The sequence below is a fragment of the Xiphophorus maculatus genome, chromosome 5, assembly GCF_002775205.1.
Source record: "Xiphophorus maculatus strain JP 163 A chromosome 5, X_maculatus-5.0-male, whole genome shotgun sequence".
Taxonomy (NCBI): domain Eukaryota; kingdom Metazoa; phylum Chordata; class Actinopteri; order Cyprinodontiformes; family Poeciliidae; genus Xiphophorus; species Xiphophorus maculatus.
Genome location: NC_036447.1, coordinates 23,842,233 through 23,869,362, shown reverse-complemented (window position 1 = coordinate 23,869,362; position 27,130 = coordinate 23,842,233). Strand labels below are relative to the sequence as shown.

At 38.4% G+C, this 27,130-nt stretch overlaps 3 protein-coding genes across 10 annotated transcripts in view; all 3 read left to right on the top strand.

Moving 5' to 3' along the window:
• Positions 1-420: 420 nt before the first annotated feature.
• On the top strand, positions 421-2,766 carry LOC102218804 (homeobox protein MSH-C-like). The gene is made up of 2 exons (XM_005806517.3): positions 421-984; positions 1,642-2,766. Exons 1-2 carry the CDS (start codon positions 549-551, stop codon positions 2,052-2,054), a joined length of 849 nt encoding a protein of 282 aa, XP_005806574.2. The 5' UTR covers positions 421-548; the 3' UTR covers positions 2,055-2,766.
• Positions 2,767-4,657: 1,891 nt separating this feature from the next.
• On the top strand, positions 4,658-8,813 carry atp5pd (ATP synthase peripheral stalk subunit d). Its single transcript, XM_005806501.3, has 6 exons — positions 4,658-4,743; positions 6,381-6,511; positions 7,842-7,938; positions 8,205-8,276; positions 8,466-8,528; positions 8,630-8,813. The coding sequence occupies exons 2-6, from the start codon at positions 6,390-6,392 to the stop codon at positions 8,759-8,761; spliced, it is 486 nt and encodes a 161-aa protein (XP_005806558.1). The 5' UTR covers positions 4,658-4,743; positions 6,381-6,389; the 3' UTR covers positions 8,762-8,813.
• A 2,102-nt stretch (positions 8,814-10,915) lies between these two features.
• pnpla6 (patatin like phospholipase domain containing 6) overlaps positions 10,916-27,130 on the top strand; it is a 41,115-nt gene continuing 24,900 nt past the window's right edge. For 6 of the 8 annotated variants that reach the window (XM_023333151.1, XM_023333152.1, XM_023333153.1 and 3 more), the window contains exons 1-15: positions 10,916-10,999; positions 16,463-16,551; positions 18,162-18,215; positions 18,921-19,008; positions 19,115-19,197; positions 19,544-19,638; positions 19,727-19,867; positions 19,967-20,126; positions 21,539-21,619; positions 22,027-22,155; positions 23,511-23,591; positions 24,612-24,747; positions 25,722-25,793; positions 26,527-26,627; positions 26,803-26,982. In XM_023333151.1, the coding sequence (XP_023188919.1) occupies positions 16,504-16,551; positions 18,162-18,215; positions 18,921-19,008; positions 19,115-19,197; positions 19,544-19,638; positions 19,727-19,867; positions 19,967-20,126; positions 21,539-21,619; positions 22,027-22,155; positions 23,511-23,591; positions 24,612-24,747; positions 25,722-25,793; positions 26,527-26,627; positions 26,803-26,982 (1,449 nt within the window). In that variant the 5' untranslated portion in view covers positions 10,916-10,999; positions 16,463-16,503. The remainder of the gene's footprint in view (positions 11,000-16,462; positions 16,552-18,161; positions 18,216-18,920; positions 19,009-19,114; positions 19,198-19,543; positions 19,639-19,726; positions 19,868-19,966; positions 20,127-21,538; positions 21,620-22,026; positions 22,156-23,510; positions 23,592-24,611; positions 24,748-25,721; positions 25,794-26,526; positions 26,628-26,802; positions 26,983-27,130) is intronic. The other 2 variants (XM_023333149.1, XM_023333154.1) reach the window with 1 other exon arrangement.

Here is a 27,130-nt window from a genome sequence, read left to right as displayed (position 1 = left end):
TGGATTCAATTTGAGACTTTCTTATCGCCTCATCTTCCTCTGATATTATCAGTTTTCCTGATCATATTTACAGTAAAAAAAAAAAAAAAACAACAACAAAAACTAACTCAGTACAGTTGGAAATGCGCTGTTAATGGATGTAAAATGCGCAGGGACGTCCTCCCCACTGCTTAATTGCGCTAAAATTGGTCAAAGCGACTTTGTGAGAGGCATCAATAACCCCCCGCTCTGCAGGGGGTCTGTATGATTAAAGTCCCCTCGCTTTCTCGCAGGCCTCTTGATCTGCTCCCCTCCCTACCAAAAAAAAAGAGTGGGCCAATCGAAACCGCACGCAGAGACGTCACAAAGACAGCACGAGAAGCTGATTGGATGGCGCGGGGAGACGGGAACAGCCCCTGTCCTTTTATAGGCGATCCCTGTCCCACTTGTGCGCAAAAAAAAAAAAAAGAAAAACGCAACTGGGCACCGCTGACAGGCGCAAAAACTCTCACAGTGGAGACCTCACGCTCGAGCCGCTGCGTTTCACCACACGGGCCACGCCGACGTGCATGGCCCCCAGCCTCTTCTATCATACGATGAATCCTGCGCAGCCTGGGTCACCGTCTCAAGACGCCAAACTGCAGCTTCACCAAATGGAGGAGAGCGCGGAGGGCGCGGAGAGCGACGAGCTCCAGCCGAAAGACATGACCACGGATAAAGGATACAAACTGCAGCGGAGCAGCCTGCCCTTCAGCGTCGAGTCGCTGATTTCTAAGAAGAGCACCTGTCGGACTTCTTACCCGGCCTTCGATTCGGCGCCGACGACGCCGACGCCCGGGGCCGGTCAGGGCGCGCAGTTCTCTCCGAGGACTTTTTACGCGGAGAGGAAGCTTTCCGGGGAGAGTTCGCAGGGAGTTGCCAAGAGCTCCGGGGAGGACTGCGCGCAGTTTTGCGAGAAAGAGCAGAGCACTTGGTTCCAGACGTCCTCCTTCTCAACACCTCACCGTAAGTCCGTCCCGTCCGCGTTATGAGAGGCGCAGCGATGCTTCGTTTATTGTTTCACCAGAAATCCTCGAGTAAATTTGTAACGAGTGCGACTGAGTTGTCAGAAAAGTTCCACTCTGTAATCCCTCGTTCCTCCAGCCGCCTGTGCGCACATCCTCTCTGCAGCAGATTTTATTTTCTTTACTCCTAATCGCAAAAAAAAAACTGTTCCAGGAAAGAATGTTTTCGTTACTTGCTTTTGCTCCAAACTCAACTTCAAATGCGTAATTTGCAGACCTGTGATGAGTTTGAGGCACAAGTTAAATTAACTGGATTAGCGTCAATTAATGACAAAATAGCCAGCCCAGGCTGCTGTAAAGTACAAACAGATCGATCGTGTCAATCGATACAAGCCGTTCAATTCAGTTGTATTCAGTTTAATTTGACAATCATTTACAGTTTAATTATTTTATCAAACGGTTATAAAAGTAAATTATCAAAGGAATTCAGCTGATTGCATCCTCAAGAGCACCTTACTTCATTTATCAATAAACCATGTGTTGATTGTTGCGCACTGTTTTGCGCATTTTGTGTCTGATCAGCTGCTCAAACTAACCTCTAACCTTTGTTTTGTTTGTTTGTTTGTTTTTGTTTTGTTTTGTTTGTTTTCTGCATCAGGGAGCTCTAGTCCGACTCAGTGTACCCTAAGGAAGCACAAAAACAACAGGAAACCTCGCACCCCGTTCACTACCTCCCAGCTGCTGGCGCTGGAGCGCAAGTTCCGCCAGAAGCAGTACCTCTCCATCGCCGAGAGAGCCGAGTTCTCCAACTCTCTCAACCTTACGGAGACTCAGGTCAAAATCTGGTTCCAGAACCGCAGAGCCAAAGCCAAGAGACTGCAGGAGGCCGAGCTGGAGAAGTTCAAGTTGGCCTCCAAGCCCGTCCTGCCCGCGTTCGCGCTGCCTTTCCCCCTCGGAGCGCACATGAGCTCTCCGTCGTGGGGCCCCTCCAACGTCTTTCCGAGGCCCAGTCTGCCGGTCCCGGGACTGTTCAGCGGACCCGTCACCTATGGGATGTACTATTTGTCTTAGGATCTCCGGGACGACTGCGCGAGGGGATGAGAATTTTATTTTATTTTATTTTTTCAAACATGCGCGCATTTCTGGGACTAAAATGACCTAAATTTATGTCCACTTCAGTTTTAAATTCCCAGAAAAACCCCCAACAAATCCTTGAAATGCCTTACCGTCAGGTGATCCACTGTGGTTCCGCAATAATATAAAAGTGGACGCTTAAATTAGTAAAAGAGAGAAATGAAACAGCAAAGTACTTATTATTCGGTGTCTGTGCCTTATGAAAGCGTCCTTATTGTCACTTGAAGTATTTTTTTCTTTTTTGTTACCCAAAATTACCTGTGTGGTTCTCCGGCGAAGCTGCAGACAGGATTGATATTTTTAACAGCAGCTCCTGTCAAGTTTTATATTTTGTAATTAAAAATGATAATAATTTTTAAAAAATAATAAAAAAAAAAAGGGACCAAATTATATTTTAGTAAATGGTATTAGTTTTTTAAACCTTCACAATGTGGCCTTAATGGGTACTATAGTTTTTTTTTCTTCTTCTTCTTTTTTCGCTGTAATTGTAAATAAAATGTGTAGCGTTCAAGAAAAAAAAAAAAGCATTGCAGCGTCGTTGGAAGCGCAGGGAAAGTGGTATTTATTGAATGTCTTTGTATCTGTACTGTGTACATTTCTTTGTAAAGAAAACTGACTTTAGTAAATAAACATTTAAAGACTTGAAAATAACTGCGTGAACTATGAACTGTGACAATTAATTAGAGTCGGAGCGTTTGCGTCTGCTTTTGCACATCACACCTTAACAATGGCTTTTGTTTTTGTTTTTGTTTTTTTGGGGGGGGGGGGGGGGGGCTGTCTTTTTTTTCAGTGGATGTTTTTTTTTTCTTCCCACAGAGACACACAAGACATAAAAGTTTGCCAAACCTCGACTCCTGATTGCTGCTGTCAACTTTGAGGAATGCCAAACAATTGCATTTTTTCCGTAGTGCTAGTTTCTTCTTCTTCTTCTTCTTTCTTTTCTGAAACTTGTGTATTAGGATCAGATGTCCTCATTCCGTGTTCTGATGCGCAAATTTGAATCCTGAATGTTGAAATCTGTTTTCCTCATGTGTCTTTCAGCACTTTTTAACCGGAATACAACAAGACCGCCATGTTTTCTCGCGTCTTTTTCCGCAGAAAATTCACTTTCAAAGCAATTAACGTTTTCATTCAGCGTTGAAATGTATTTTTCATGCAACATATGTTGTGTGAATATGTCAAAATTACAAACTTATTCGAAGTTGCCTTTAAAAATATATCCAGTGAAGTGAAAACACAGACATTAAGAAAATAAAACCTGTAATATAAAATGTTGGCAACAAGCGGGGCGTTTAAACCCACAAAGTTTCCCGTTTAAAGACGTTAGAAAACTTGCATAACTTTTTTTCTAAACGTTTAAAAGTTACGTGGTATTTAAACGATATTGGTTTTACAGCTGCACTTTCAGGACATGTATTATGGAGGACTAATGGTGCCATAATTCAACACATACAAATGTGTGGCAACTGAGAGAAAGAAATACAGCAACTTAAATGTGTTAAATGTGTAGCAGATTGTGACTAAATATAATGAGAAATATGATGCCTTTGTTTGCGTAAAACAGAATTAAGACGTTTTGGTCTACAGAGAGCCAAAGCTGCCACTTCCCTAAAACAACAACAACAACAACAATCTGCTGAATTGCTACATAAATTTTAATAGAAGCAAAAAAAAAAGTACATAAAAAAGCGATTCAGTGTTCTAAAACTGCTACAATTTGTTAAATTAAAAGAAAAGTTAAATTAGTGTCTGTGATAAATAAGTGCATTTTATAGTTATTATAATTTGTCAATACTTAATGGAATTGACAAATAATTATTTATGAAATCAATAAATTAGTATTCAAAATGTGGATTTCTTATACTTTACAAGTTATACAATCACTTCAGCATAGTGTGATTTCATGATAGTTATTCTCGAACTATCATGAAATATTTCAAGTTGTCACTTTGGTCCATCAAGCTGAACTCACAGACTTTGATAGAAGAGCAACAGCACAAGAATGGAAAAAAGAGAAAGAAATAAATGGTCTAATAATTATGAATATTTCATTATATTTGGAGATATTTTTGTACCCAGTTTTAATTTTCTTACTCTGCTTAATAAGCTATTGGCACATTTACAGCACAACATATAAGCGTATATTCATTTTACTTTCGTGTGTGTTTCCAATTTTATTTAAATGACATCTAAAAATTACTTCTTTACTTATTCAACTGTGCTACATTTAGTCCCTGATACTTGACATGATATCAGGGATTAAACGAAAACCTTTAGGAAGAATCCAATGATCCGACATTTAGGCTTATTATTCAAATTCTAAGCAAATGCTGAACTTTAATTCCAGGAATGTTGAAAACAAACATACACTATTTCTTAACTTTGATTCTCTTTCTTGTGCCTACTTAAACCGAGCCTTCAAATCTCTATAATCAGATATATAATCTGTGGTCACCTTGTAGCTGACGCTTTCCAAGACTTTCTGGAAGAACCAAGTGTGTTAAATCAACTGTAAGTGCTCAGTCGGTCCCCCAGGGGGCAGTAGTAGATATCCGCTTCTGCTCTCACTACTTCTCATGAAAAAGGACTTCCGTTGCACTGATCCGTCACAGTTATCTGCAGCGAGGTGAGTACACAACTGCATAACAGATTGAAGGATTGACGTGGAATAATTGTGTAGAAACGGTCGTGTTCTTTTCCACGGCTGTATCTGTATACAGAAAACAGTCGGGTGAACATATTTGCTTTGAGACACGGCTCTCGTTTTAAATCGAAACGTCTGACCTTGGCTAGCAGGCTAACGGAACGAGCTAACGTTAGCCTGTGTTAATGTTAGAAAATGTCAAGGACGGCGACTTTCCTACAAATGTGGTTCTGCATTTCATCTTTTTAAACGGTTTAGTTTTAATTTATTGACAGACACTACTTTGAGTAGTTTAATTTTAGGTTGTGGTTAAACGGCAAAAGATTGTTGCTTTTCGACCACGTAGATTATAAACATAGGTTTTATTTTGCGACAAAAGCTAGTTAAAAGGTCCTACCACATTTTATTCTCACTGACTTTATAGTTCTAAGTAACAGACAGGAACACACGCTTGATGGTCTTACAATATATTGTGGAAGTGGATGCATTGTTCTGTAGCCTGTTCGCACAAATAAGCACAATTATGACAGGCGCACTGTATTCCAATATGGTCGTGCGATTTAGGAATCATATTTCCTATTTATTTGTGCAAAGTTATTTCGATTAATATCGTTTTTTCTGCAGTGTACATTATTTTTTAACTGTTATACTTTGAATTTTTGACGAAGGTCGTAGTGTGCTTTTATTAGATTATCACTTTGCTGCTGTTCAATTGCATTATTTTAACGAGAGATGCATTGTGTGGGTGGCCAAACCAGTAGGTTTCCAAACAAGATATCCTCCAAATATAAAACTATAGTCACAACTGATGATTTAGTCTGCAGAGGAAAATGAGATTCTTTCCAGAGATCTGAAAATAAAACACTAAATTTTAAGAGACGACGTTGTACGAAAATGTATTTCCGAATACATGTAAAAAAATAAATAGTCTCAATAAAATCAGTCAAAAGAAGTAGTTCAGACAGTGTTTTGCTTTTAATCAAAATATATTTTACTTTCATATATTTAAGGTAGGAATTTAAGATTAAAACTATTTCAAATATTTTGGTTACAATCTGGATCTTGTGCGGATTAAGTAATTGTGTCAGATCTGGTGATTGATTTATTTTAGTATGTAGACCTGAAAATATTAACAAGCATACTGTTTGGTTTTTCTAACATTATTTACGTATCTCCATAACAAATCAACCCTGTCAATGTTGCAAACGGAAAGCGACTGCAAATGGCTAAAATGTCTTTTCCAAGTGGAAATCAGGATATTCTACAATCTAAAGAGAATTTCCTCTTCCAATAAGTTCAGTTTGAACTACACGAGCCTTATGTCAAAAAAAAAAATTACCCTGAGTTTTCTATGGTTATGTCTTCTCAATTTAGTAAAATTTTCCTAAGTAAAAGTATAAATTCTAGAATAAAAAAAGCTTTAAAAGCTCCTAGAGACAGATTTTAGTCAATTTGTGGAATCTGTGTGAAGAACAGCTGACCTATTATAAATACAGCCACATTTTAGAGACTTTACAGTCACCTCAGGTTTAACTGGGTGTCATAACTGAGGAACATTTCAATTTAAAGGGAAGATAATGGCAACGGCATGTGTGCGACTAAGGAATCTTCTTTTTCAGAGAGTGAAGATGGCAGGCCGCCGTGCAGCCCTGAAGGCCATTGACTGGTTGGCGTTTGCTGAGCGGGTTCCTCCCAACCAGCGGGGCATGTTCAACGCTCTGAAGACTCGCACCGATGCCATCTCTGCTAAGTATGCCGCCGCAGTGGTTAATCTAATTATGACTGTGACTTATGACTGTGACTAGCGACTCTAATAGACTAGACAAAATCATCAGGAAAGCTGGCTCTGTACTGGGACTAAGGCTGGAGTCCCTGGAAACTGTGGTGGAGAGGAGGACACTGAAGAAGGTTCTGTCTATTATGGACAATAAACAGCACCCTCTCCACCACATAGTGGACAGACAGCGGAGCACCTTCTCACATAGGCTGCTCCAGCTCTGCTGTCGTAGGGACAGATACAGGAAATCCTTCCTGCCACATGCCATCTCACTGTACAATAAAAGCTAAATCATTGTTCTGCACTAATCAGTCCAATTTTGCACAACTGCACTGTGGCACACTTGCTGTACATATATTTACATATACATATTTCTGCATTTTTGAATCTTTTGCAAGGTCTGCTCTAAGCTGCTTTTTATATTGACAGCATGTCATATTTTATTCTTATTTTATTTTGTCTACAATTGCTACTCAGTGGTGGTTGTCGTGTGTCTTGTCTCTATGCTGCTGTAACTGCGAAATAATTTCCCTGCTGGGATGAATAAAGTAATTCTATTCTATTCTATTCTATTTTTCAGAATGGGGTCGACGAAAAGTTGTTGTTTTTTCCGAGGCATGACAAAACACGTAGTGCACTAAGAAGATACTTTGTGAAAAGCAAAGCAATGAATTTCATCTTACTCAATATATTTCTCAGCATGCAGTAAGAAAATGGCCCAGGTTTCTGTTTCTGGCTGGGGTGGAAGTTGCTAAAAAGACATTTCTGCTCATAGAGATGGAAAGTTTGATCTTTCAAAGTAAAGCTCACAGATACTTTTATAAGTAAGATGATCACTGTCCTAATGGGCTTAAGCTGGCTGGCAGATTAGAATTTCTTCTTCTTTTCAAAAAGTTAACAGATTTAAAAAAAAATAATAATAATAATAATTTGAAAAAGTTGCAATGAAAATTGTTAATTTTTACATTCAAAATAATACTCAAATTATTCAGTCAATAACATAATAACCGTAGGGTCCCATATTACTACATTAAGTCAAATATTCTTGACTTTTTAATAAATAAAGCCAACGTTCTTCCAAATAAAACTGTTTTACATTCTATATCTTAACGCAAGTTATAGTCTCTCAAAATCTGTTGCTCATTCAGGAGCAAACGCCACTTTTTAGTTTCATTTGCGTACATTATAACTATTTTTCTTCTTGCTCCCCGTAAGGTTTCCATACATTTAATTGTTTACAGTTGTGTCTGCTCACTGTTCCTTCCTTTTAATCTGTTGAAACTGATTCTTGTGTTTGTTCCAGACTAGCCTCCCTGCCTGAGACTCCTGCAGCCATCGACTGGAGTTACTACAGGAGCGCTGTGGCTAAAGCAGGCATGGTCGACGAGTTTGAGAAGAAGGTAATTTTCCTTTCTAAACACAATATCGGTGTTACCACGAAATGACTCGCTCCAAAGACTAAAGAAAAAAAAGTGTGTACTTTCTGGTAAAATCCATCTAGAAATATTTTTTTAGACCTTCTATTTAAGGCGTTATGTATTTAAAATGAGATAAACGGCTTATTTTATTTGACTACATGATCATCCGGTTGAGGTATAATTTTATGAAAAATCCAAACCAGCTTGTGGATTACATAGTTAAGACATTAATTGTTTTATTTTTGCAGTTCAAAGCACTGCAGATCCCTGAGCCCGTCGACACGCAGACGAGCAACATCAACGCACAGGAGGCTGAAGCCGTAAGTGGCTACTTCAGAGATCTCAGTTTGGTTGTACATAAACATCTGTATGTATCTAGCATTTGAAAATTGGACACAAGAATTTAAAGCCAGGATGTTTTTGCAGTATTGCTAAATATTTATTTTTCAGTTTGTAAAGCGTGATCGGCAGTTTATTTTCAGACCTGTTCTTTCACTTTCTGCAAACAGAACAAGAGTGCAGTGGCTTACATTGAAGCTTCAAAGGCGCGCGTCGCTACGTATGAACAAGAGGTGAGATGCTAGTTGATATAGGGACTTGATGCAAGAGGAATGTCACCAGGAATGTTACTAATAAAGTTTTTCTCTGCTTTCTTATTTATTTTTTTGTTCAGCTGGAGAAATTTAAGAACATGATTCCCTTCGATCAGATGACCATCGACGACCTGAACGAAGCCTTCCCTGAGACCAAGTTAGATAAGGTCAAATATCCTTACTGGCCTCACAAGCCCATTGCAAATCTGTAATCCCATTACCTGGCACACATGTCCCAATAAAGTTTATGTATTTTAAGGAGAATCATTTATCGCCTCTGTTATTTCACAACATGGTGAAAACATTTAGAGCACTGCATTGTTTGAGGAGATCCAAATTATGATTACTGAAGTACACATGTAGTGCAGGGGTGCCCAAAGTGGGTCCTCGTGGGCCGGCATCCTGCATGTTTTAGTTCTCTCCCTGGTTTAACGCACCCGGATCAAATGATGGCTCGTTAGAAGGCCTAAGAAGAACATTGACCTGCTGAAAAGGTTGTTGGTACCACCAGGGAGAGAACTCAAACGTGCAGGATGCCGGCCCTCGAGGACCGACTTAAAGCGCCCCTGATGTAGTGGAAAAATTGTATGTTTTCATCTTTGTTTTGAATGTAGTCTAACAAATATAATTGGAAAAACTCAGTAGTTGTGCAAACATGTACATAGTTAAACTTTTGCGGCTTTGCAAGCCGTTCAAATGTGGTAACTTTGTGATGCAACAACATTGAAAAGTGGCTTTTCAGGTGAAACTCAAGTCCTCTGCTTCTCCGCAAAGATAAATAACTCCTGTTAAAAAACAAACAAAAAACTTTATTTTTTATGGTAAAACCTTTTATTTTACACATTTTTGATCATGTAATCAGTGATGTTGAATGATTCTTATTGATCACATTTGAGTTGCTTACACTCCTTGGTAGTGCTTTCAGAACTAGTGATCCAGTTACGCTTAATTTTATTACATCTAGTGTTGGAGAAAAATAAAGATATGCAGCTTAACAGTAAAAGCAGACCATTAGGTATTTACTATTTAGCCACTTTGGCTGTTTTCATAAAGTATTATTGACCAAAACGTAATTTTGACTTCTTTCTTATATTTATATTTAATAATTATAATTAATTAATTATAATTTATATTTCTTATATTTAATATTTACCCATGTTTTTCCAAGCTCCTTTAAAAAAGCTAGCCACTCTCCCTACAAAATGTTTATTCATTTTATGTTTGAAGTTTATAACCAATAGATTATCGCATGTAAGGTAAATTTTTAATATTATTCATGCACAATTTCAAGTGTTAAAGTGACAAGAAAGTACAGAAACAGATTTACATAAGAAACAATGGATTACATCCAAATAATGAGTTTAATTGAATTTAAACAGTCCTAATTAAAGGAGTCAACAGTTTCTTCTCGTTCAGGTTTCAGGCAGTTTGCTTGAGAACTGAGACCAGACCAACTTTGTCGCTTTTTGGTCAGTCAAGTGGTGGCACATAAATATAAACTTGTCATCATTTTAGGTATTAGAGAGGCCATTTAGATGTTGAAGAAAAAATGGCCTGAAATTAAAGCCTTAAGGAACCCCACACGTGATCTCTGTTTGCTTTGTGAGAAACGACATGTTATTCTGGGTCTGCTAAATAAGGTCTGACTGAGTGGAGAGCAGCACCAGGAAATGCCTCCTTTGTTTCCAATATATCAATCAAAATGTTCAGTGTATCAAAGGCAGCACTGACATCCAGTGAAATCAAGACAGAAGTTATCCATACTTCACTACCAAGATGGCCGTTATTCAAAACTCTTACCAAAATTCTCAGTGCTTTGGTGTTGCCTAACCTGACGGGAAAACATTTAAACAGACTTTTTGTAATCAAAAACGAGTAAATTACGAAAGTCAATTAAGTGCCCACAAGGGGATGCAATAACTTTAGTTGCAGTGAAATGTTTTTGCAGTAGAATTAAATCTTTCACTGATAACTACAACATATTTCTCTCGATAAATGTGCTTATTTAGTCTCTCACCGTTTAAAGTACCTAATAGATTACTGAATCAGGACACGACTGTTTTTAAGAAAAAACCTAAAAAGAATACAAGATAATACAAATATAAAAGTTAAGAAGACACTGTTCGACTTTTTGCTCTTTTAGGTACTGTCTGGTGGTTAAATATCAATTACAGGTAAGCGCAATGTCAATAATTTCCACCGCCGTCCAATCAACGCCTGAGCTGTTTGTTTCTCTTTAAGCTCATTGGACACAGCGTCTATCTGTAACATAAATGGGCGGGACATTACTGCTTCGTCCCTTTCCGTAGTTCCGATTGGTTCGGCGTCTATCTCGCCGGTTGTTGATTGGATAGATGTAATGTGGAAAAGGAGGGACTTCATATAACATAATTTCCGTTGTATTCTTCGCTTGAAAGTCAGTGACGATTGACGGGAGTGCATTAGCTTAGGTAAGTTCGACAGAAAAAAACCCCCATATTTCTTCAATTAGCTTGTGTTCACTGCATGTTTGAGCACACGGCGATGTAACTGTAGAAGCGTTTTGTTTCCGTGTTAGCTTAAATCGGGTCTAGTGTTTCAGTAAGGTTCTCTGTCAAAATGATCTCGTGGAGGTCAAAGAGAGTATAAAACATGACTGGAAGACGAAGACAATTGTAGTAATGGTTATTACATTAACATACGTGTTTGTGGCCATCCCCAAGGACTGCCATCGACACTGACTGCATGGACACTGTTAGCCATTAGAGGTAACGTTAGCCGGGACCGGGATTGGCGGAGTGCTGCCTTTCCCCTCTGAGATGTTGAATTTGCCTGTTTTTCCTCAATAAATTTAAAACAATGGACCAATCGAGATGCTAGAAGTTAAAATAATAAATCGATCTCGTTTCTGATCAACAAGGCCTTATTTATGTATAGGTTATTGTATTTGAGTAGTGTATAATTCTAGTTGGATCCACTTTATTCAATATTTCGCAGTTTAGTTCAGTCCTCAAGGGCCGCTGTCCTGCAGTTTTTAGATGTGCCACAGGTACAAAACACTGGAATGAAATGATTGAATTACCTCCTCCTTGTGTAAATAAGTTCTACAGAACCTTGCTATTGACCTTATTATTCTATTCAGGTGTGGTGCAGCAGAGGCACATCTAAAAGTTGCAGGACAGCGGCCGTTGAGGACTGGAGTTTGACACCCCTGATTATAAGCATTTCATTTCAGTCGATATTGATAATTATAGATTAGTGTTTTTGTTTTAAGTATTTGAAGTACTAACAAAACACAGTTTTTGCTCCACTATGTTATGAGGCAAGGTGGCAAGCAATTGAAACAGCTGCCCGGCAAGTTTCTCAACAGGTTGTTGCTAGGTAACCAAAGGGTGAGTTGATGCCACCCATCTTGTTGGCTGGGCATGAGAGGCTGAGCAGCTAAAGTCTTTCCTCTGCCTACATTCCCCAGAATGCTGTGTAGTTCTTGATTGAAGTTTAGTGAAATTATGGAACATTCTTTCCCATAAATTACCAATTGATATTGGTCTTGTGTCTGTTGTGATATATATTGTTATTGATTTATTGTGCAGCCCCAGTTTCCTCCTATCTATGGATTCTACTTTTATAAGGCCAAACACATCTTAAGGACCTGAAACTAAACGTTTGACTCTGTTGTCGTTGGTCTCATTGTTAGAAAGGTTGTTTTAAAAAAAAAACATTAAAAAAATCCAGCTGGTGGTTTGCGTGGGCTTGACCCTGAATTGTGTGGTCAACACTGGTTTCATTGTTTTCAAGAGGACAATGGAAGCAGGCCTGTACAGAGGGAGGCTGATGGGGGGCACAAGGGCTTGGATAATGTATTGTCCCTTTGCTGCTACAAGTCTGTGCAAAACTCCAGTGTGAAGAAACAAAACGACAATGTTGTGTCGTAAAAGGTTTCTTATGCAACTTTGTGATGTTTTTGCAGCACCTCCTGCACTAAATACTGTTTTTCAGCTCTTGTGACAACAGTGTCATTCTCTGGTTACAGTTTATCTACTGACAGTTCACAAGAAAATTTAAATGTAAACAACTTACAAGACAAACTGGACCAATTTCTATGTAGTTATTTTACTTCTGTTTGACTTAAGTCATTTATCTATTAAAGCCCAATCTGCTTTATCAAGTCGTTGACATCGTAGCAACCTCTACTCCCATTCAAGTATTTGGTAAAACAGGAAACCTCAAACTTTTAAGCAGAAGAAAACTACAGCAGAACCAGGATCATTGTGAGAGCCCATTGGGCTGAAATCAACTGGGGACTGGGTTCAAGTTGTACAAAACCAACAACAGAGAAGCAACGGACCTGGAATAGAAGGTCTACACAAAAAGTTAATGGCAGCAATAGTTCCATCAGTGACTTTATCTTTGGAAAATACACAACCAAAGAGAAATGCTGAACCAGAACAACTTTCTTAGAGGAAGGTGAAAAAGGGTGCACGAAAAATGAATGACAAGCAGATTTTGTGTTCATGGTACCTGAACTAAAATATATATCCGTCCTTTTTGATACTTTCTTGATATTGATTATATTTCTTGCGGTGTTTTTTTTTTTTTGTCATTCATTAAATCAAAGAGATTTGTATTGTATATTACTTGTACTATACCGTCATATTGTTTATAATGTGAAGCCCTTTATTGTACACTTGTATAATAAATAATGGCTGGACTAAGGAGTACATAAAATGGCAGTGGCCTTCAAAGCCGTCCTTCAAAACAGCATCCTGTTCTATGGTTTGTTTATGAATTACAGGGTTACTCCCGTGTAACACGACCCTCCGTCCTCAGCTGTGCACTGATTGAATTTCATCCATACAGCAGCTCATTACCACTTCCCTGCCTCCCAGTCACAGACATGCTGTAAAGTACATTAAGCAGGAAATACAGTACATCAGAGCAGACCTGACCAGAGTGCTGGAAAGTGTGCCAGTATCAGTGATGAGTACGGCATGTTTAGCAAGTTTCAGTCTAGTTTCACACAGAAACAATATCTTGACTGATTGTCACTTCAGTTGACATACTTATTTATTACTGTGTGTTTTCACCTAACCATAAACTCAAAATCTTAATGTTTTATCCTCATTGTGCTGCTTAATTAAAGATGTACTCTGGGCTTTTGTTTACATTGAATACGGTTGAAATTAGAATTGCTGTTAAGCTAAGTTATTAAGATGCTAATTAACTACAGATCTCTGGTTATAAAATCTTTTTAGAAATGAGATTTTGAAGGTTTAGTGGTGACATGTTTGAAGCAGTCAAACTTTTGTGGCTGGTTTCTGATAAGCCTTTGACTTATTGGTACCTATTTTAGCCATTTAATGATTTTTTTCCCCCAGAACTGCAATATAAGATATAGGAAAGAGCATTGAAACAGTTTTTTATTGCCCTTCTGCAGTAACTATTTATATTATAAGAAGTAGTGTAATTATCCTGCATTTTTTGTTTCAGTTGAACTATTTTAGAAGATATCTAATAATTAAATTTTTTTTATTTAAAATGATACATGGGACATAAAACAGGAAAACTCACACTAATACCTAAATGGCATATTCATACAAATTTCTTTCAATAGTAATAGAACTTGTACTTCAAAACTATTTAACTGTTTATTGTTATTTTAAAGGTTTCAGGTAATAAAAAAGAAGATAATATCAAAGATAAAAACAAGAAGTAGTTTCATATGGTGATTTCAGTTTCTACAAAACTGTAGCTGGATGTAGCTGCTCAAACCAAGTAATTGCCCTCTTAACCACACAGTGTGTTCAGCAGCAACAAATGCCCTTTCTAAGCTATTCAGGAGTCACCTTACTAGTGTGTTTAGCATTATTCTCTCTTTCTGTAACCTCAAGTGCACTTGAGCTTACGTTCTCAATCCTGGACTTTCTTCTACAGGCTTCTCTGATGGAGAGCAGAATTTATGATTACACCAATTAAAATAATTTCACATGGTCCTGATGAAGCATAGCACACAGAGACCTTTGTACCACCACTACACTGTCGTTATTCTGTTCTTTTTCTGAAATAATGTATTGATGTTCTGTCAGGATTGTAGTGGGATACTCACTTTCTAAAAAGTTTCAGTTTTGTCCCGTCAGTCCACTGAAAACTTTCCCTGAAATCCTTGGGGATCATCATGTGTTTTGGCAAATGTGAGATTGGTCCTTTTTGGTTTCCACCATTGAACTCTCCCACGGACGCCATTTTTGTGAACGTCAGAGTTGTTCTTATTTCCCCAAATGAGTCGTCAGTGTGGTCTTGATGTAATTCTTTTAGATGGGCCACGCCTGGGAGGGTTCAAAGATGCTCCATGTTTCCTTCATTGGTAGATAATGGCTCTCACCGAGGGTGGTTGGAATACCAAAGCCTTACAAATGGCTCAGATTTGTAACGATTTGGTCTCTTATCGGTTGTTGAATTTTTGGTCACGACATGATTTGTTTGTTTTTGAAGCATAATTTATGTTGCCAGACAAAGGATTTCTCTCCGAGGTTTTGGCAACATTTGCACCAGCGTGTAGCTAGTAAAATTGAACGTTGTTTTGGGTAGCCCCCCAAACACTCCCACCAAAAATAATTGCTTTTAAAGTGTCTTTATGTACAGTACAGACCAAAAGTTTGGACACACCTTTCTAATTCAATGGGTTTTCTTTGTTTTCATGACTATTTATAAGGCAATAAATCCCACTTATTAACCTGACAGGGCAGGTTGACCTATGAAGTGAAAACCATTTCAGGCGACCACCTCTTGAAGCTCATCAAGAAAATGCAGAGTGTGTGCAAAGCAGTAATCACAGCAAAAGGTTGCTACTTTGAAGAAACTAGAATATAAGGGGTATTTTCAGTTGTTTTACACTTTTTTGTTTAGTGCATATTTCCACATGTGTTATTCATAGTTTTGATGCCTTCAGTGTGAATCTACAATGTCAATAGTCATTAAAATAAAGGAAACTCATTGAATTAAAAGGTGTGTCCAAACTTTTGGTCTGTACTGCATGTCTAAGAATGCTGTATGGGCAACATTTTTGTGAGGGAAAATCTCCAGGCTAGCTTGCTAGAAAAGCTACCAGTTAGCTTTGGGTGCTGACTAGCAATTTAGCTACCTGACAATTCCTTTTTGTATTTCTTCAGCTTTTCTTTTCCTAACAGTAAAATTTATTTAATCAGAAACACTTAAATGTGAAAGGGTAAGATGGAAGTAATCTTCTGGCACAAATGTTTTCTCACTGCTTTGTAATTGTGGTGTATAAATGAAGTGAAGGAAGCAGAAACTGGCAGTTGCTTCATCTTTTGTCAGAGTTCGAACAGGGAGGTAATATTTGACCCATTTTATGGGAGGAGGCTTTTGCATTAAATATAGGAAGAAAAACATTTACCTTAGGAGGTGTTGAGCTTTAAATGGGACTAATTTGTTAGTGAGATCAAGGTTTGGTTTGTATGAAGAAAAGAAAATGCAATCAATCACCCAGTGGCTAATATGCAACATGGATTGCAACATATCTAGCAGATTTAGTGACTTTCCACATTCATTTCAAAGCACTCTGTTGCCTGCCATCAAAATAACCCATCAGATTCTGACTCTTCAGGCTGACTCACTGGAGAGGCAATAAAGGCTGTGAAACACAAACAAAAATGAAATCTGAAATGAAGACCTATCTTGAGCAAATGTCTTTAAAGTTAAATTCCTTACTAAAGTGGTGCCAGCTTATTGCGACAGTGAAGGTCGTTCCTCCTCCTTAGGAAGAGGACGGTAGTGTGAGGTACACAACCAAAAGCAGTTCATTTGTTTTATGGCTCACCCGAACAATTGATTAGATCAGCAACAAGGTCAGTAGGTCATGTGCGTTAGCCCCTGCTGTGATGCGTAGCTATGACATCCTCCTGTTTTGTCTGCAGTGGCTGTTGATGGACCATCCTTATGAAAACACAAAGCTACAATGGGACAGAATACCTCAGAGCAAGAGGACCAAGAAGGACCCTTCCCGGTAGGTTTTGGACTAATGCACGTGGTTATGAGTCCAGATTGATATGTTAGTGAGTTGAGTTAGAAGAGACTGGTAGTATTCTGAGGTGATTCAGTTGTGAGGTGACAAGCATGTCATGTGACCCGTCATGATCTACTGCTTACCCAATCCTGTTGAGTCCTTGGGCAAGGCACTTCACCCGCTTTTTCTGTGGCGCTGATTGAACGGCAACCTCACTGATGATATGATTGAACAAATGATTGCAAAGTCCCCTTTAGTCCTCTAGAGAAAAAGATAGTTGCATAAATGCAGTCCGTTTCTGTCTTTTTCCCTTTCTGCCAGATTGCTTTTTTTCTTTAAATTAAACAAGATACATGTCACATTACAGCTGAGTTTTGGCAATGAGTTAATGTTTTTTGGTGTCTGGAAAATGAGTCTTTTCAAAAACTTCCAGAATGTAAATTCACAAATCAGCAGGCAAATCAGCTGGCCCTCACCTAGCAAGCTCAGTCTGTTACCTAGCAATTGAAACTGAGCTCCAGGGTGTTTGGTCAGCTGGTTTTACCGCTGTATGTATAATGGCTGCTGGAAAAGACAAGTATTTTGTTATTGACTTGCTGTCCAGAAACCACTTGCTGCATTCTTGTCGGATGCACAGGAGGCTCCACTTCTGCTTTTCAAAGACGTACAGTTGTATAATTACGCATCTGTGCGCAGCCATTCTCACATGCGAGTGTAAACTTTGAGTTGGGGGGCGTGGCCAGCAGCAGGTTATTGGGATTTAAAGTGACAGAGGCCCTAAAGCGGCTTATTCTGAAAGGAGCCGTTTTAGGAAAGAAAACAGGCAGAAGTGAGCAGAATAATGTCTCATTATCTAAGAATGAATTTATGCAAAAAATGTAATGAGCATGTTTTGTATCGACCTATCCTAACCTGTTCACGGAAGCATAATAATAGGTCACCTTTAACTTCACAAAACCTGGGTGTGTACTTGAGAGATCCAGAGCATGTTGCACTCCTCTCCATTTCAGTTGTACTTTTGTCCCATCCAGCCCATTTACTGCCAAATAACGTCAAGCTTGCTACAAACGTATAGATAATTGCAGATAACACTGATAAACATCCACTGGCTCTCTGCCAAAACTCTGAAGACAAATTACCCTCACTTTTAATCTTATGATGTTAAATCATATGCTTGACCAAACACACACAAAGCAAACAGTCTTATCTCAGATATCTGCGCTCTCAACAGACATGCTTTTCTGCTTTTTAAAACTTTTTAGTGATCGCAATCGTTTTAATCAAGATCATTTTAACCTTACATTGCCTGGAAACAGGGAAGAAAATCTCTATGTATTTTGGTGATTTTTTAATTTGAATTATGTCCAGCAAAAAAACAAGAAAAGAAAGTAGATTGAGAAATATTAGTTTAAATGCAAATTTCCCCCTTTCTGCCGGGCATTGCTGCCTCCAGGGTGAATTCCTGATTCCCACATGCTTTCACAGCTCAGGCAAAGAAAGACCTCCATTGGGTCCACGTTTCATGCAGCAACATTGTAGTGTGAAACCGTTATCTCGTCGGCTTATCGCGTGCACTAGCATGCCTCTGCGTTTCTCTTTTTGTCTTTCAGGACAGATTTGAAAACCTCAAGACGTTTGTGGAGGAGGAGCTACAGACGAGCATGGTGAGAGCAGTTTCATTTCTGTCTTCTTTCAGCCGCTTTTACCACTGCAGCAGATTTTATTACCTTAAGCTAAACGGTTAGTCCACCACTCTCTGTGAATTCAAGCAGATTTAATGGAGAACCTGGTGCTCTCATTTTTCTTTTGCCACGCACAAATAGATATGTATACACTGTATATATATATATATATATATATATATATATATATATATATATATATATATATATATATATATATATACACAGTACAGACCAAAAGTTTGGACACACCTTTTAATTCAAAGAGTTTCCTTTATTTTCATGACTATTGACATTGTAGATTCACACTGAAGGCATCAAAACTATGAATAACACATGTGGAAATATGCACTAAACAAAAAAGTGTAAAACAACTGAAAATACCCCTTATATTCTAGTTTCTTCAAAGTAGCAACCTTTTGCTGTGATTACTGCTTTGCACACACTCTGCATTTTCTTGATGAGCTTCAAGAGGTAAGTCACCTGAAATGGTTTTCACTTCATAGGTGTGCCCTGTCAGGTTAATAAGTGGGATTTCTTGCCTTATAAATAGTCATGAAAATAAAGAAAACCCATTGAATTAGAAAGGTGTGTCCAAACTTTTGGTCTGTACTGTATATATATATATATATATATATATATATATATATATTTTTTTTTTTTTTTTCTTCTGTTCTCTCTCTCCAGATGGTGGGATTAGTTATTGGCGCTGGCGTCGCCATAGTCCTCATCGCCATCCTCATCTTCTTCATCTTGCGGCGGATCCGGCTCCGAAGTCAGTAAACGCAGAGTCCCATTTCTCAGCCTGCTCTGAAAAGTAGTCATGGAACCGGCACATTATACAGCTCTGGTTCATTTTGACGTTGACCTTTATTTCGCAGACATAGAGGCTGAAGAGGCACCGAAGTATCGCTTCCGCAAGAGAGACAAAGTCATGTTCTACGGACGAAAGATTATGCGGAAAGTGAGTGGCGGGCTGAAAATGTTTAGGTTTTTTGCGTCTGGTGGCATTCCATCCACAAACATCCACGTACTTAATTCAGATTTCATGTGCTAGATTAATTCAAAGCAGAAAATAGTTGAGATGTAGAAGAAAACTGAGATGGATGTTTATTTGTAAGATTTTTTGAAAATCATGCATCTCTTTTAGTCCACTGAAATCTTAACTTTCCATTTGGGTTTGTGGGTAAAACACAACAAAACATGTAAAAATTCTAGACAAAACACTTTAAAAAAAATCCTTCTTAAAGCAAGTTTTGCAAAAACAAACATTAGCACTGGAAGCCATACTCACATCCGTTTCCCCACAGGTTTCCCAGTCTACCTCTTCGCTGGTGGGGGCTTCCTCCTCTTCTTCTCGTCCACGCCTAAAGAAAAAGCAGAAAATGCTCAACATTGCCAAAAAGTAAAAGGCTCTTCATAAAAATTGCCCTCCCTTCTTTATCCTCCCCCTCTTTAATCTCTCTTTATGACATCGTGCGTTGCTCTTGCAGGATCCTGCGCTTCAAGAAGGAGGTGCCCATCCTGCAGGCGAAGGAACCCCCTCCCTCAGTGCTGGAGGCAGATCTCACTGAATTCGACGTGGCCAACTCCCACCTCCCGTCCGAAGTGCTCTACATGCTCAAAAATGTCCGGTAGGTTCGCGCGACGAGACGCTTTTTCGCTTTTGTAGTCGCCCTCTCGTATTCTCGTTTCCTTACCTTAGCCACTTTTTGTTTTGCTACTAACCGTAGGGTTTTGGGTCACTTTGAGAAGCCGCTCTTCCTGGAGCTGTGCAAGCACATGGTGTTTCTGCAGTTCCAGCAGGGGGAGCACGTCTTCAGGCCAGGACAGCCTGACAGCAGCATCTACGTGGTTCAGGACGGAAAGCTAGAACTGTGCCTTACAGGGGTGGTGAGGCTGCAGTTCATATCGCTTCACTCTCCTTGTTCATCAGCTGTCATTTATCTAAGCTTAGCACAATTTTAGAGTTAATTTAGTGCTGAGAAATGGTAGTTTTATTTTGTTGTTGAATGGGTTTGTCCAGATAATTAGTGTTTTGATGGAATCGACGCTCATTTGCGTACAAATCTGAAGACGGGGTTTGCATGGGTGCTTGGAATCCTTGAAAAGGCTTGAATTTCAATGTGTTTTCCAGGTTTGGGACTTGCTCGATTTCTGTATGAAGTCCATGCAAGTGCTTGAAAGTAAAACTGGAAAGTTTTGTATTAAAGTTAAATCTAATGCTTGATTAAAAGCCCAAAGCTTGGAAAACATTATTTGCATTTATCACCAGATGTTTTCATACATCTAATAAAAAGAGACACATATTTTTCTTACTAAATGAAGTTAAATCAGACCAAACTTTTCGTGTTATAGGTCAGTTAGAACACTATATATATTCCTTTATTTAATCAGGTAAACCCCGTTGAGATCTAGATCTCATTTTCAAGAGGGACCTGAGCAAAAAATTTGCAATACATAACAACCTGGTTACAAGATAAAAAACTATGCCACACTATGGGAATTTTAGTTAAATTACAAGGATACATTTATAATACCAGCATAAAAAAGATGCAGTTTTACCAGGAAAACATCTTAAAATTGCAACAACAACAAAAAAGTTGTTTTAATGATAAAACGGCTTCAATAGTTATCAAGCGTGATCGTATTCGCCCTGTGAGACGAAGCTACAGGCTGATGGAAACTTCTGGTCATTTTAGATTTTACATTTCTTCCATTTCTTCATAAACACACCCAAAGCTACACAGCCATATCAATCACCTTCTTACTAAGCTTTACATAGTTTGTCTTGTAAGCCATTCCAGGTTTTTGTAGGTCTGTCTTGTTCCTGAAGTCAGCTCTCACCCTTGGTAATGGAGAAGTTGAGATTTAACCAATTTTTGTGGAAAAGCATGCTTCCTACAGCTACGTTAGGTTTAGGGTTATTTGTAAATGACTTAATAGCTTTTCACCCATCTTTGGGAGTCAAAGCCTTTACAGTCGCAGAGGATTAAATCCCAGGTGTCGGCATTCTTAAAAAGTCTTAAATTTATCTATCTAAAATCAAGGCTTTAAAATGGCCTTACGAGGTCTTAAAAAGTCTTAAATTTGAGTCTGTGAAACCGGCAGAAACCCTGCAGCCTCTTTCACTTACAGACATGCAAATTTATTAATAAAAAATAAAAGTCTGAGATTGATTTCATGTTCAGCATTTGTCCTGATAACGTCTTTTCAAATCTAAATTGGTTAAAAAAAAAAAAAAGTAACGGTTAAATATCTTGTCTTGCCCCCCCCAACCTGAATCTCTCCTGTTTCTCTTCCAGGATGGCAAAGAGAGTGTGGTCAAGGAGGTTTTTGCTGGAGACAGTGTTCACAGCCTCCTCAGCATTCTGGATGTCATTACAGTGGGTCACGTCGCACAATGCAAACACACATCTGCACACAAAGGCGTTTCTTTCCCCCAATTCCCAGAGAAACTTTTAATTATTACCCTTAATAATTAAAAGTTTTATTATATTTTTTATTATTTTTATATTATATTTATATTTTTATATTATTTTTATTATTTATTATACTTTTATAGCATTGATTGTATATTCCTGATGTTGTTGATGTTTAGCTACTGACTCACAAAACATTCTTCCTCTACCATGAGTCACACAGACACGCCTGATTTCATTTCAATCCAAATCTAGTTAGGCTTTAGTGCTTAAATGATGTCGGCTGCAGTAACTCTGTTGAACGTCAGCAGCATCTCTGAATAGTGAATAGTGTCTGAATAGTGTAAGAATGAAGCAACATTTGTTTCCAGGGCCATCAGAAGCCTTACAGAACAATGTCGGCTCGAGCTGCAGAGGTCACCACTGTTCTCCGTTTGCCTGTCGAGGCCTTCCTCGCCATCTTTGAGAAGTATCCCGAGAGTCTGGTGCGAGTAGTTCAGGTGAGTTTAGTACTTCTCATTGCTTTATCAGCAACTAGTAGATAAGTTTTCTTTACCTGAGTGAAGCTGCCCCCCTCCTCCACCTCCTTCAAATTAGAAAGAATTGTGCAGCAAAATGTTTTGTTTGTGCCGCTATCATTTTAAAGATATTAAGAAACGTTTCCAGAGGTCATGACAGGTCAACCAGCCCACCCACCTTCTTTACATTAGGTAAAATTGGTGTCAATCTACTCGACTACGTTTGTGCAGCAACATTTTTTGTTTGTGCTGCTATGATTTTAAGATATTGGTGAAAGTTTAAGGGTAATTTTAATTTAGTAAAAGTGGGGGGACTGGTTGAGCTTTTGACTTTTAAGCTTTCATTAATATCTTTAAAGCCAAAGGAGCACAAGGAAAATTGACACCAATTTGATCTGATTTGAAGAAGGTAGGGGGGGTTGGTTGACCTTTCATGACCTCTGGAAACATTTCTTAAAATTATAGCGGCACAATCAAAAATTTCTGCTGCACAAACGTACCACAAACGTTTGAAGGTGGTGGGGGCCTCATTCGGGTGCTTTCTTTATATAGCGCCTGTCACAGATGAAAAAAATCTAATTGCTTCTCAAAGATAGAGCATAAAAATTGAAAAAATAAATGAAGTACATAACAAAGAAGAATAGAAAACAATATCTGAAAAGATTTAAGAAAAAGCATGACTGAATTTGAAATGAATCGAGACTCTTTTGGTTTGAGAGTCTCAGTTGGTGTGTGTGGCGTTAAGTAATTAGCCAGGCAGCGTCCTGATAGATAAAGTCACCATTTTAAAATAAATGTGTAGCCAGTGCACGGACGTGAAAACAACAGTGATCTAAGCTCTTCTGTTTGTTCGTCTGCTTGTTGAAAATTTGTCTAAAGAGCTTTTGAAAATGAAAGGTGATTTTTTTTGTTGTAGAAACATGTGATAAGTGTGTTACAGTTGTCTAGACGAGAGGAAATAATGGCATGAATAATTACCTCGAATTCCTGTTTTGACATCCAACTTCTATTGTCAAAATTTCAAATCTCAAGGTGTTATGAAGGAGATTCAAGAGACATTGATTGGTGGAAAACAACACCTAGATTCTTTCAGTTTGGCTGGAGAGACATCTTTAAATGTCCAATCTGTTGCCTGATCACAGCAGATCAGTTGAAGAGAGTAATTATTTTCATTAACTTTCAAATTGTATTTATTTTTTCAGAAATCTAGTAATTCAAACAATTTTAAGAAGTCAGAGTAAAATAAATGGGCCTAAAACGGAGCCTTGAGGTACGTTTTTTTCTCCTGCTTGTTTCAAGGTGATGCATAAATGACTTTCCGTTTCCTTTCTGTTCAGATTATCATGGTGCGCCTCCAGAGGGTGACAGTCCTGGCCCTGCACAACTACCTGGGGCTGACCAATGAACTGTTCAGTCACGTGAGTTATTTGAGGCACAAAACACACTCAGTGTAGTGTCTGTTATTTTGTATCTATGTCTAGGCCTGTCGCGGTAAACAATTTATCGCTTGATAAATGAAAATTATAATTTTAATTTATCGGCTTTGTCGTTTCTTCCTGCCTTTTTCTCTTTCTATAGATGAAAATTGTGTGTGTTTAGTTTTTATTCAGGTGCATTTTTTGTTAACGGAGCCTGAGAGTCCATTTTCTTTTTGTTTTGTAGTTGTTTTGTTTATTTTGGTTACCAGTTCCAGTGTTAAGTGTTCTTTTGAAAACAGGCAGGACGCACTTATGTCCTTATCATTACATCCGCTTAAAATGGTCTTCAAACAATATCATCGTTTATCGCAATAATTTTTGAGGCAATTAATCGCTCAGCAAAATTTGCTATCATGACAGGTCTATCTACATCTGATGGAGGTCATTTTAGTCACAGGTCCCTTAATAAAAAAAATCTTACCAAGTATTTTTGATATGGTTTCTATTGTAATATCTCAGTACACTTGAAATAAGACAAAACTAACAAGTAATTTTTCAGTAAACGATAGGAGCTTGTTTTAAGCCAAAAAGTGCAATAAGTGAAATAATCTACCAGTAGGACAAGACATTTTTTCCATATTATAAGTTACGGTAAGTCACAAATGGTATTTTTTCATCAACTTTAAGGAATTGTTGGCTTAAAATAAGCACCTATATCTTAGTTTTCTTATTTCAAGTGTACTAAAATATTTAGAATTTAGACCAAAAATACATGGTATGTTTTGAGATAAACATATACTGCACATACACTGTATAGAGTAGACTTATAATAATTTTTCCTCACTGTCTGACATTAAATCACACTAAGTGCATGTAGACGAAATTGTAACTTCAGGGCTTTTCAATGGGACACATAATGGAACCTACGTGAGCCAGCCTGTATTAATTTGCTCTTTTGTTAGGTTCTGACTAAAAGATTTTATGCCTCATGCATGTTTTCCATGTCCCGTGGTTTCACAGGAAATGCTTCCTTCCCGTCTCCCGCCGACGTCTCCCCACGCGCCGCGCACCAGCCCCATCCGCCATGGGAAGCGATTTGGCAGCCTGAGCGTTTCAGAGGAGCATCGGGAAGCTGCCGTTAAAGGTGAAGCTTCAGGTAACGTCGTTATGCTGAGATTAGCATAATGCCGCCGTGTTGGGAGGGGTGGATCAGTGAGCAGCACAAACTGCAGCAGTTGGTAGAAAACGAAGCAACTATTTAGAAAAACAAAATGTCCGTATAGTTTAGAGATAATAAAAACTCATGGTGTAGGTTACCTGTGTTGAGAATTTCTTTTCGAAATGTTAATTTTCCATTTTTCTTTTTTCCTCTTACTGTATCCTTCTACTGCAGAAAGACAACCTGCCGCAGCAAACAGACAATAGGGAACTAATGACGTGTAAAAATGAATGAATAAAACTAAAACCTCTCCCACTAGGAATCTATTTATTATTTTGACAAAAATATCTCTGATATTAAGAAAGAACTGGCTATTTCTGAATAAAATGCAGCTTCTAGCATGCTTCCGACATGTTTCAGTCTGAAAAAGTTTGAATAAGCATTTAATATGGTGATATGGCTCATTTTCCAGGTCTGGATAGGTTTGCGAAAAGATATTTGTGTTTCGATAGTTTCTTCCCTGTACCATCGCCGAAATGTTGTGTCCTTGTTTCCATCTTACTTCCTTTTCTCCTTACGTCTTTCCTTATTAGTTGTGCCCTTTCTTTTTCCCTTGGTCCTGCCTTTTTCCTTGCGACCTTCCTCTGTTTTTCCTTGTGCCATTAGTTTTTCTTTATGGAGACTTACTTCCTTTTGCCTTGTTTTTTCTTCTGTCCTTTTCCTCCCTCCTTCCTTATTTTTTTCCTTCCTTGTCTTTCTTTTCTTTCTTTCTGTAGTCATTTATTCCATGTTCCAAAAGTTGGCCACTATATTTTTCTGCCATAAAATCACTGGAAATCTTTTTACTTTGCACTTATAAATGGACTAAAAGGACTGGAAACGCTTTTAAAAAAATGTCTGGAAAAGTTATTTCCCAGAATTTTTTTTTCTTGTTGTTTTCTGTTGTTTTCATGCTTTTTGTTTAATCACAGGGGCGGACCAAGGAAAAGAAGGAGGTCCACCAAATCTCAGCAGGACAATTTCCATGCCGGTGGACATCTCTGGTGAGAGATTTTTGGTCATTATTTAACGGTTTTCCAGTTTCACCAACAACAAGTTTGAATTGTTATTCACTTTTGCAGTTTTCTCACTGACCTATTAACAGGTCGGGTTGTTTATTTGCAGTCTGCATGTTTGAAATGTAACCCAGCTGAGAAAAATTAAAGAAAGAGATTAAAGATGTCTCTGTGTAACCATGGAAACATCAGGTCTGCTTTGCTTGGTGGTGTGGTATGTTTAACCAATCTCTGGGCCTTTTTATCACATGTATTTAAGCCCTAAAATCATTTTTAATTTCCCCTTTATGGACTTTATAAGATGAACTGATTGCTGCTCAAAAGACAATATTTTCAATCCAGATTGCTTTTTTCTAAACCGTTCCAACTGCAGTTCTCTCACTCGGTCATTAGCAAGTAATGACTTGTTGTTTTATGGTTTTATGACTAAACAGATGGTGAGATATGAAGGTCGGCAGAGCGAAAAGCTTAGCTTGGCAGAATAAAACGAGACGACTGTGTGGATGTGCTTTTTGAAGTTATGACGCATCACAATAATCTTAATTTGTTCGCAGCAGATGTGCTGGACAAAACATCAAAAAGCAAGCATCGATGCTTTCACTTAGATGAAAACTCTTTTTCTTATGCATGTTTGTGTGCAGAAATGACTGAATTGTTTTACTTTTGTTTTTTTTTAACCAACATTAAAACAGTTTTCTTGTTTTTTGTTTTTTTTGTGCAGGTATTCAGAAAAGTGTGAAGTCAGATTTTGACATGGCGTTCGAACGAGGACGGATTTCTACCTCTGCTGAAGACGGCAACACACCTCCAACCTTCAGTCGGGTCGGTGCACAACCCAAATAAGATCATAAGCTCACTTCTGGCTTCTTCGCTTGAGTAAAAGTGTATTCAGTTTCGCTTGACAACAAAACCTGAAGCCTCTTTTAACTTGTGGTTGCGAGGAAGCAAAGCGACTCATCCACATGTAGCATTTTGAAACGATTGTGTTTCTTTGCAGTCCGTTTCCCACGAACAGCGTGAGAGGAAAGTGACGGTGGAAGAAGTTCCATCAGGGATCTATTTGTATCCTGAGGAGGAATCGGGCGTGGACAACATCTTCACACCGTCATCCAGTCGGTGCAACGCTTCGCTCTTTGAGGAAGCTCAAAAAGAAGTTCTCAGACTCATGCAAATTGAGGTATGGTTTAACTTTTCAATCAGTCACAAAGCACAATTTCTTTTCTTTTTTTTTCTTCTAGAATTTCTAACGTTTTTTTTGTTGTTGTTGGACTGTCCAGTGAGTCGCCACAATAAAAACAATACCAGATCCTGGTATATTTCATCCT